The following is an 11,497-nucleotide window of genomic DNA, read 5'->3' as shown; positions in this document are numbered from 1 at the left end:
CTGAGATTAAAGTCAGAATTCTGACTTTAATCTCAGAATTCTGACTTTTTTCTCAGAAGTCTGAGATTAAAGTCAGAATTCTGAGACTAATTCTGAGACCCCCCTGACCCGGAGTCAGAATTCTGACTTTAATCTAAAGTCAGAATTTTGACTTTTAAAGACAGAATTCTGACTTTAATCTCAGAATTCTGACTTTAAAGTCAGAATTCTGACTTTAATCTCAGAATTCTGACTTTAATATCAGAATTCTGACTTTGATCTCAGAATTCTGACTTTTTTCTCAGAAGTCTGAGATTAAAGTCAGAATTCTGACTTTAATCTCAGAATTCTGACTTTAATATCAGAATTCTGACTTTAATCTCAGAAGTCTGACTTTGATCTCAGAATTCTGACTTTTTTCTCAGAAGTCTGAGATTAAATTCAGAATTCTGACTTTAAAAGTCAGAATTCTGAATTTTAAAGACAGAATTCTGACTTTAATCTAAAGTCAGAATTCTGACTTTAATCTAAAGTCAGACTTTAGTTTAAAGTCAGAATTCTCACTTTTTTCTCAGAATTCTGAGATTAAAGTCAGAATTCCTTTTTTTATTTTTCAGTGGCCCTAATCCTCTTCCGCATAAAATCCACCCAGTGGTTCATGAGAAGCAAACAAGGATGCTATAATTTGTGCACTAAGGTTAATTTTAAGAGGAGGAAGTGTATTTTTTGTGAAAATGTGACTTTTATGGATGTACAGTAAAGGGTGGGAAAAAATGGCGGCCTACGTCAGGCGCGCTGGAGTCCAGAGAGCGGCGCGCATGCGCAGTGGTGTTTGAAGGTGGACCAGAGCTGAGAGTGAAGGAAACGTGTGATTTTTTTTTTCTTTGTACTCATTGAAGAGTTGAGGCTGCCGGGCTCTTCCTCTGCGCTCTTCTTCTTCTTCTTTTATATATTTATAAGCCGAGCCCGACGCTGTAAATAGTCCGGTAAGCCGGTTACACGTAACCGAAGGTCCGGTTTCGGCTCGTAGAAAACGGTCACCGCTGCTGTCAGTGTCCGCTGTTTGAGCAAGAGAGACCGGACAACAAAAGCTCCGGAGCCGCTCTCTTCAGGAGGGGGAGGAATAAGTCGCACACATCCATTTTTATTTTGAAGTCATAAAAGAGAGGAACCACTGAGGTCGCTTTCCGCTTCGTCTCCCCTATCATACCTCAGGTGAGGGGGGTTTATTTTTTTATTTTTATTTTATTTGCAAACTGAACTGAGCGACACCGCAATGGCAGCTGTAACGAGCCCGGAGACGAGCCCTCAGCCCCGGGTTTATTTCCAGACGCCGGCCGGCACCACGGAGGAACCGGAGACCCCCGTTCGGAAGCAGGGACGTGTCACCGTCAAATACGACCGTAAGGAGCTGAGGAAAAGACTGAACCTGGAGGAGTGGATCATCGACCAGCTAACGGACCTGTACGACTGCGAGGTAAGACAATAACCGGTCTATAATAAATAAAAACAAACGATTTAACCAGCTAAAATAAAGAGGTATGTTATAAAAGAAAAAAAAATCAGTCTTTCTTTGTCATTTGCTCCTTTTTTTTGGCCTAGCTTGTTCCACATTTCAAACTGTTTACAGTCCATGTTACATAATGCAGGTAAATAAACGATTTTAACACATTATTGTCATTTTTTTTGGTCATTATACACGACGTGGAGGAACTTGGCATCCTCCTCGCCCACCACAGGTTGGCTAAATGTGGCCACATGGTGCTTTTATAGCCTCATTATTAACCAGGCAGCCTGGCTTCTTTGTTCTGATTGGCTGAGAGGGATTTAAAAGCACACACCTGTCAGATATCTGATTTAATTATTTAGAGTGGGATGGGGGTGAAAACATAAATGGCCAAGTCGAAATATTACATATTAAGACATATTAGCCTTGATAATTTATGTGCAGTCTTGTTCTATACAGCAAGAGTATGTGCTGAGGATGACTCTCAGCTACTACCACACCAAATATCAGCTCTCTATCTGTGAAATCAACACAATTATAACCATTATTGTGTCTGCTAGGGTCAATAAGTAGTGGCAATCATCTCGAATTGGGTTGACCCCAAAAGTTAATTGCAACGATTTGAGCATAGATGTTGCATAAAGTGTAGTGTTCGGGATATGTGTTGGGGATGACCCTCAGCTACACCTCAACAAACTTTAGCTCTTTATCTGTGAAATTGTTACAATTATAACCATTTTTGTGTTGATAGAAATAACTAGCTGTGGCAATTGGATTTATGTTGACTCCAAAGGTTAATGGCAAAATATTTTAAGCGTAGATGTTGCACAAAGTGTGGTGTTTGGAATATGTGCTGGGGATGACTCTCAGCTACTACCACACCAAATTTTAGCTCTATACTTAACTCTACGTATGGATTTGACTCAATTCTACCATTTTTGTGTTGGTTAGGGTCAGTTAGATGTGACGTTTAGAGTTGGGTTGACTCCAACAGTTAAAGAAAGCACTTTAAGCAAAGATGTTGCCCCAAAGTGTAGTTTTTGGAATTTGTTTTTGGGACGATGCTTGGCTATTACCATACCAAATTTGAGCTCTATATTTTTTGTAATTAACTCAATTATAACCATTTTTACCCTTGACTGGAGTCATTTAGTTATGGCAACTATCTTGAGTTGGGTTTACTTAAAGTTAATGGTGACATTTTCATGCAAATATGTTGCCCAAAGTGTAGTGTTGGTGATATGTGTTGGGAATGACTCTCAGCTACTACTACACCAAACTCTAGCTGTATATGTRTGTAATTAACTCATTTACAACCCTTTTTGTGTTGGTGTAGTAGTAGCTGAGAGTCATTCCCAACACATATCACCAACACTACACTTTGGGCAACATATTTGCATGAAAATGTCACCATTAACTTTTAAGTAAACCCAACTCAAGATGGTTGCCATAACTAAATGACTCCAGTCAAGGGGAAAAATGGTTATAATTGAGTTAATTACAAAAAAATATAGAGCTCAAATTTKGTATGGTAATAGCCAAGCATCATCCCAAACACAAATTTGAGCTCTATGTTTTTTGTAAYTAACTCAATTATAACCATTTTTCTCCCTTGACTGGAGTCATTTAGTTATGACAACCATCTTGAGTTGGGTTTACTTAAAGTTAATGGTGACATTTTCATGCAAATGTGTTGCCCAAAGTGTAGTGTTGGTGATATGTGTTGGGAATGACTCTCAGCTACTACTGCACCAAACTCTAGCTGTATATGTGTGTAATTAACTCATTTACAACCATTTTTGTGTTGGTTAGGGTCAGTTAGATGTGACAGTTGGAGTTGGGTTGAMTCCAGCAGTTTTTGGCAATATTTTCAAGCAAAGATGTTGCCCCAAAGTGTATTGTTTGAGGTTTTGTTGGAGATGACTCTCAGCTACTACCACACCAAACCTTAGCTCTGTATCTATTAAAATAACTCAATAATAACCATTTTTGCCGTAGTCATTGCAATCATCTTGAGTTAGGTTTACTTCAAAGGTTAATGGCAACATTTTTCAAGCAAAGATGTTGCCCCAAATTATAGGGTTTGGCATCTGTTTTGGGGATGACCACTAAATTTTAGCTTTAGTCTTTTTTTTTGTCTTTTCTAACTTTTATCACAGTTAAAGCTGACCCTAATGGGTTCATTCATTGGTGCTGACCTTATAATCTGCACGACCGTGGTGATAACTGGGTAGAACCAACGGCAAACAGCTATCTTTACACCTCCAGGGCTTCTGTTCAGACCCACTGGTCCTGGTGAGTCACGTAAATCTGGGTGGTTCTAATGTCACCCGGCAGCAGCTGTGCTGTAGCTGTTGGCGCCAGTTCTTGGTAAGCTCATGTCGACTCCTCTGAGCTGCCATTGACCCACATTCTATTCGTAGCATTGCGGTGGAGAACGGCAACTTTAAAAGATTCGGAGAACTGGCACTGTCATTTTTTTATCACGATTACTTGACGTCAGAGTCACAAACTGTAATCTACAGCTGTGAAGTCATAAAGTCAAGTCGACAGGACATCATGACGCGTTGGACACTGCTTCTGATTGGGTCGAATGTTCAAACTCACGATGAACAATGATTGGTTGAAAGGTAATCACAAGGATCCAATCGGAGGCACTGCTGGATGAGTGCCGTGAATGTGATAAACAGTACTGAGTACTATATACTCTGTGTACAGAGAGGAGTGTTGATACTGTAACTGTAAAAAAAAACAGTAAATCTCTTGGTAATTTTAGGTTCTGGACATTTAAAGTGTAAATGTGGAGAAACACATCTGTTAGCCTTTTTGCTATTCTCCTGCCTCCTTTTCCGCAAAGCAACAAACCAGTTATGGTCTTATTTAATGTCTGTGCTAATCAATGGTTTTCAATGTTATATATATATATATATATATATATAAAAACTTCATAGCTCTCGTTTAAGTGATTTAATTTATCTGTTTTGGCTGTTGGTCATGAGTGTTAGTGGAGTCGTTAGCATGAATAGCATTCTTCAATGTGGCTTAACTAGTTTTTGTACACTTGGAGCAACGACTCCAATTAAAAATCCCTTAAAGCCAAAGAAAATTATTTACTGGAAGAGAAACTAAAAGTTCATTGTGTAATTTCAGAAATCCAGACTGACGTGTTTGTTCGTCTTGCTTTCCGATGGTTAGGACATGTCCTGTAAAAAGACACCTCAGCAGATGGGATTAATGGGACTAAAGAGGATTTTGAAATCAACATGCTTTGATCGTGAGCCAGTATTGGATTAATATGCACTGTAGACCTGGCTTTTGTTTAAAAAATATGTAGAAGTCTCGGGTGGAAAAACTTGGAAACAGAATTTTGCATAAACTCACCAAAAATTAAATTTTTAAAGATGCAAATACATTTGCCTTCTGTTCGTTTCCTGTCCACACTGGCTAAACAAACAACTTTTTCCACATTTATCCTTTTCTCCTGCAAGTGATTGGCATTTTTACTGGGGAGAAATTATTTCTTGAAAAGCACTTTTCAAAATGGAGATGTTAAAACTCCATTGTTCTGTTGTTTTGGTTTTGAGGCATTCTTGAAATTGTCTAACCGGTTTCTACAAAGCTTCATATTTCCTGTCTTCACACAGTTTTAAAATCTACACTTTAAAAAAAGAACACGTTTTTATTCAGCAAAAACTCAGTTTGTGTGTGGGCAGGTGGTGTACACACAGCCGAAAGTATTTTTTTAATAAATATTCGAAGTAGCGCATCCACATGGGAACAGCATTTTTTATTGTCATATCTTTGTGTCCACAAGGGAGGGAGCCTCAAAATCATATTTTTAAAAAGAATAACAGTAATCRTGAAGCACCACTGTTTTTGTTCAGACAGTCAAAATGCAACTTTTTGAAAACGATGATGTCAAATCCCTGCCTAAAACTCGAGGACGTCCTTTTTTTCTGGTTTATATTTTCCCACACATGCAAACTTAATGCATGGCCTCCACATCTTGTGCTCCGTGTTTTGTCGTTACTGCGTCAAATAAAAGCCGGGCGTAGTTACTACAGCAATTTTGTGTTTTCTTGTGGATGAAGACATTTGTAGAAACAGCTTATTTATGGCGAGACTTGTGTCAATATATATTAGTGGAATTATTAAATAGGGKTGTAAGAAAATATCGATACACTGAAATATCGCGATATTTCATTTCCCGATACTGTATCGATATTCTAAAGCCCTGTAATGATTTTTTTATTAAGGTTTAAAAGGTCAACTTTCCTGCCAGCTGTTCATTTTTATTTTGTAGTTCAGCCTCTGACCACTAGTCGGCAGCAGTGAGCCAGCCATTTGGCTACTCTACCTCTTGAGGTAGAGGCTATTGTTAAGTGTTGGGTGACCATATTGTAAATTAATATTAAAAATTAAAAGCTGCAAAAGTATATTTTCAAACTATTTATTGTCAAATTTACTCTAATAATTGAAAACATGGATGAAATATGAAACAAATAAAATAAAACACATACAAAGCAGAACACAGCTAAACGTATCAAAAGTATGTCTCTGTAATATTAGAATTTTCTGAGACAATGAATTTTGGTTTTTCTTTTTTTTTCCAGTAAGAGGTTTTTATTTAATAGAATTTTTGGACAAAAAAAATCCAATATATCGGGATATATCGTATCGTGACCCCTCTGTCATGATATGTATCGCATCGCCAAATTCTTGCCAATACACAGCCCTATTATTAAATACAAATGCAGTCCTCTCTGTTGTTCAGGGTTCTTCTGATTGCATAAAAATAACTGAATATAATCAGATTTTATGCATGCTGAGCTTCTTATTCTGAGTTTTTAAAAATGTGAATCTTTTGGAGAAAAAAATGGCGATATATCAGTATTGCAATATATCACGATATATCGTGATATATCGTGAATACTGTGTAGTGAAATGTATCATATCACCAGTACACAGCCCTTCCCTAGTATCGATATTTTCTTCCAGCCCTAGTTTATAGTCAGACAAGTGGTAGAATATTTTTGGACCCACATTCCTCATTGTGTCGTGATGATGATGCCTGTTTGTCGTTCCTCCTTTCATTGTCCTGATGGAGTCTGTGTCTGAGCTGTTAGACAACAAAGAGATTAATTTACAGCCGGTGCGCTGATGGAAACACGTTGCAGAGCGGAGAGATGTGGAGCAGAGTGAAACAGGAGAGGCACGGTTAGCAGGAGGTCAAGGAGGGAACCCTGTTTCCTGACCGACACGAGGAAGAGGGAGTTTACTCATTTTAACCCTTTCAGTCCCTCATTTTTATTTGTTCTTTTAATTTTTTTTTCCACCCATCAATCCCAGTTTTCCAGTTCCCTTTTTGTTCAGCCATGTTTTGACTGTTGATCAAACCGGGTGGTGTTTGTACCTTTAGGGAATTCATTTTGAGCTGTTTAACCGTTCAGTTAATCCCTTTAAACGTGCGACAAGCAGTCGCTCCAACGCTTCTGCCAGACAAAAATCATCCAGCCACTCAGCCGGCCGATTGGTCTCAGTTGCTGTAGGAGTCTCGGTGTGATTCCATGGTAACCGAGCTTAAAAATGTTGATGTCGGGGAAAAAATATTTTATTTAGCATAAAAAGAGCTTAGTCAGAWTTTATCATCTGCAGTTTTCATTACCAGTGTTTTAATGAAAGGATTAGCATGTCGAGTTTATAGCTAAAATTGGCCTAATAATAGCTAAACGATCAGTTTAGCAAAATGGTAGCTAAAACCAAGATCAGCTTCTGATATTTTAGTATCTAAAGGCTAAAATCAACTAGCCAATAGCTAAAATTAAAAACACGGTATCTAAATGCTGAAACTAATCAAGCAGTAGGTAAAAGCTACACCCAACATAGCAGTGCACAAAAGCTAAAATTAACAGAAAAAGGATAAAATTATAAAAACAATCGCTAAATGTTGAAACCAGCTAAACAGAAACCATAAGCCAAAATTAGAATAGTGGCTAAAAATAAAATTAGCAAAACAGCATCTACAATTAACAAACAGCATCAAATAATTAATTAAATCAAGCAAAACAGTAGCTTAAAGTTATGTCAAGTTAAACAGAAACTAAAAGCTAAGACCAACATAACAGTAGCTAAAAGCTAAGACCAACATAACAGTAGCTGAAAGCTAAAAGCGTGAGAATAGTAGCTAAAAATGGAAAAAAGTAGGTTCTACTTAAAAGCTAAAACTAGCAAATCGGTAGATGAATGCTAAAACCAACAGAGCAGTAGCCAGTAGCTAAAATTAGAAACACAGTATCTAAAGGCTGAAACTAATCAAGCAGTAGGTAAAAGCTACACCAAACATAGCAGTACACAAAAGCTAAAGTTAACAGAAAAAGGATAAAATTAGAAAAACAATCATTAAATGCTAAAACCAGCTAWACCATAAGCTAAAATTAGAAAAGTGGCTAAAATCAAATTAGCAAAACAGTGTCTAAAATTAACAAACAGCATCAAAGAATTAATTAAAACAAGCAAAACAGTAGCTTAAAGTTAAGTCAAGTTAAGCAGTAGCTAAAAGCTAAGACCAACATAACAGTAGCTGAAAGCTAAAAGTCTCAGAATAGTAGCTAAAAAAAGGAAAAAACAGCAGGTTCTACTTAAAAGCTAAAAGTAGCAAAGCGGTAGATGAATGCTAAAACCAACAGAGCAGTAGCCAAAAGCTAAAACTAACAGAATTGTAGCTAAAGGATACAATTTAAAAGAAGAGTAGCTAAATGCCAAAAGAAGTTAAACAGTAGCCAGAAGCTACAATTAGAATAACAGCTAAAAATATTATTAGCATAACAGTATGCAAGAACTAAATCCAGCAAAGCAGTAGCTGAAAGTTAAGTCCAGTAACAATAGCTAAAAGCTAAGACCAGCAACACAGTAGCTAAAAGATAAAAACAAAGCAYATCCTCTTTTGTCAGCTTTAGATGACAAAATTGAAAGTGAGAATGTAGAGTTAAATAAAAAAAAAGGTACCAACGCTAAGAGCTGTAATATCCAGAATGAGCTGAACATTTTGATACCTGCGTGGTGGAAATAGCTGAAAGTTTGCTAAACTAAAAAAAGAAAAAAAGAAAGAAAGAAAAACCTAGAGAAGCAACTATGAAGAGAAAAATGATGCTGACTCAGCTGTTTCAGACCAGATAAACCCGTTTGGGACATTCCAGGATGGTCACGGGGCGCTGGAGGTCATCTGATAGGACCGTGATGGTATGTTTGTCTCCACAACCCCCATCCCACCCCAGCTCCTCATCTCAGTGTTTATTTTTAAAACCAGCTGTGGCCGTTTGAAACCAGACACCCTGATAAGAGGCAGGCAGCTTCTTTAAACGCCGTCGGTTCATGTGTTGCCTACAGTTTCTGTGATGTTGTTGTTGTTCGACCCATCAGTGGCTCTCTGCAGAACGTGTTGAGTGAGTTGGAGCAGAATTTAGCCGAATAATCAAATTTCCCTCCAACCCRGGGCGTTGATACCAGCGTGGAAACGGTTGCTTTTACTTCTGTGCCGACTCTCTGTTCCTCCTCTGTGAGTGGGAGGACCGATCCCTGAACTCCAGGGTCCGACGTGGCCTCAGATGGGAACGCGGCTGGGAACAGTGGCAGGAATGCAACAAGCAGGGGGAAGAAAAAGAGAAACACGTGGGGGAGAAGGCAAAATGGAGAATGAAGAAGTCGTAGGAGGAGGCAGGAAGGTCAGAGAGGGAGAAAGTGTGAATAAAACCTGTTTACTGTAGTTTCTGACGTCGACTTTGTGCTGATTTATGTAAAGAAGCTGAGTTTAGTTAATGCTTTTCATCATGTTCGTTTGTTAACAAAATATAATATCTATTTGAAACTCTCAAAGTAATATATAGAGAGATATACCGACAATGAAAAGATGGCTGCTACTCAACATTAGCTTACAATACATTGAGCTAAAGTTTGGTGTGATCATTCACCAAACATGCTTTGAGCTCTTCCCATAATTTTTTGCTTAAAACTGTGGTTTTATTCGTTTTGGGCATCCCTGTCTGTCTGTTAGCAAAATATCTCATGAACCACTGTGTGGACGTTTGTGAAACTTTCAGGTAACAATCATATGATGTACATCCACTGCTGATTTCCTTTTGGAGTCAACTTGATAAAAGATGGCCGCCGCAGCCAAATGAACTCAATAAACACAAAAAATGTTTAGGATTCTGTCAGTTTTAAAGAATGGTTTGGCAAAATCGTATCATGTGCAATTAATAATCAGAAAAACGTTTACCAGTTAAGAATTGACACTGAGATTACTCATTTTAGAATGGAGTTAACGGTAATCACTAATGCGAAGCTAAGACTAACACAGAGCTAACGCTAAAGCCAATATGGAGCTAATACTAATGCAGAGCTAACAATGCAGAGCTAATAGTTACGCAGTGGAGTAACTGCATTAGTGTTAGTGTTAGCCTGCATTAGTGGATTTAACACTAATGCAGAGGTAACAGTAAAATGGAGCTAACACTCACATGAAGCTAACACTAACACTGAGCTAACTATAACGCAGAGCTTACACTAACATTAAGCTAACATTAAGGCAGAGCTAACGCTAATGCAGAGGTTATGCTAACGCAGCGCTAACATTRACATGAAGCTAACACTAACGGTGAGCTAACAATTATGCAGCGCTAACACTAATGCGGAGCTAACACTAATGTGGAGCTAACACTAACATGAACTAACACTAACACTGAGCTAACATTTATGCAGAGCTTACACTAATGCAGGGTTAACAATAATGCAGGGCTAACACTAACACAGAATTAATGCTAACGCAGAGCTAACACTAATGCAGGCTAACACTAATGCAGGGCTAACACTAATGCAGGGCTAACACTAACGCAGGCTAACACTAATGCAGARTTATTGCTAACGCAGAGCTAACACTAATGCAGGGCTAACATTAATGCAGGGCTAACATTAACACATAATTAATGCTAACGCAGAGCTAACACTAATGCAGAGCTAACACTAATGCAGAGCTAACACTAACACAGAATTAATGCTAACACAGAGCTAACACTAATGCAGGGCTAACACTAATGCAGAATTAATGCTAACACAGAGCTAACGCTAACACTAATGCAGGGCTAACACTAACACAGATTTAATGCTAACGCGGAGCTAACACTATAAGCTTGTTCGATCACATGAAACACCACCATAAACCAGAGCATAAGGAAAGGCAGAAAATGCGGATCGAGTCCACAACACCGCCTTCAACAAGTGTTCCTCCAGCGAATCATGGAAACAAATCTACACAGCTGAAAATGTAGGATGCACTCAGTCCGTCTGTCTTTTCAGCAGGTCAAAAAGCATTTCCTCAAAGATTGTTAAACCTTTAATTTTAGCCTTTTACCTCTCATCTTTAAAATTGTTTTCATGTGATCCGCAAGAAACACAGGAGTCATTGTAAACGGTTCAGTCAATAATAAATTGAGTTTGTAGTAAACACAGCAGAGGAAATGTGACTCATACAAAAAAAGTCCACAACAAAAGAGGAAACTCCACCAGCTGATCATGACTTTGTGTTAGAACCATTGTTCTGCTTCCTGTAATAACTCAGCACTCTCTTTACATACAGTAGAAAAAAAAATTGCTGAACACCGTTTAGGAAAAAGTCAAATTCCTCCGAAATATTTGTACACACAACTGTTAGTAACAACTTCTCTTTGGGTTTGTTGGATTTCAAATTAGAAAATTGTAGAAGCGATGCTTTAAGTTAGATACTTCAAGAAACTGTTTTTTAATGTTTGGTAAAGGACACACAAACACACACAAATGCACACACGGAAGAAAAAGACAGATAACGTGCAGTAACCCCTGAAAACATTGACTTAAAGGTCTGAATAGCAATCAGTTTGACCCTGTTCACAAGAGAGCGACTACAAAGAGTGGTTGTTACACAGCATAACTGAAAGACTCCTCTGTGTGTGTGTGTGTGTGTGTGTGTGTGTGTGTGTG

General features: G+C 38.1%; 1 protein-coding gene across 1 annotated transcript in view; it reads left to right on the top strand.

The window, feature by feature from the left end:
- Positions 1-833: 833 nt before the first annotated feature.
- Positions 834-11,497, top strand: part of ppp1r14bb (protein phosphatase 1, regulatory (inhibitor) subunit 14Bb) — a 33,270-nt gene continuing 22,606 nt past the window's right edge. Inside the window, exon 1 of the mRNA XM_014019025.1 lies at positions 834-1,456. Within this exon, the coding sequence (XP_013874479.1) occupies positions 1,256-1,456 (201 nt within the window). The 5' untranslated portion in view covers positions 834-1,255. The remainder of the gene's footprint in view (positions 1,457-11,497) is intronic.

The sequence above is a fragment of the Austrofundulus limnaeus genome, unplaced genomic scaffold (assembly GCF_001266775.1).
Source record: "Austrofundulus limnaeus strain Quisiro unplaced genomic scaffold, Austrofundulus_limnaeus-1.0 Scaffold208, whole genome shotgun sequence".
Classification (NCBI taxonomy): Eukaryota; Metazoa; Chordata; class Actinopteri; order Cyprinodontiformes; family Rivulidae; genus Austrofundulus; species Austrofundulus limnaeus.
The sequence above is the reverse complement of the archived record's forward strand: the minus strand, read 5'-3'. Positions and strand labels throughout refer to the sequence as shown.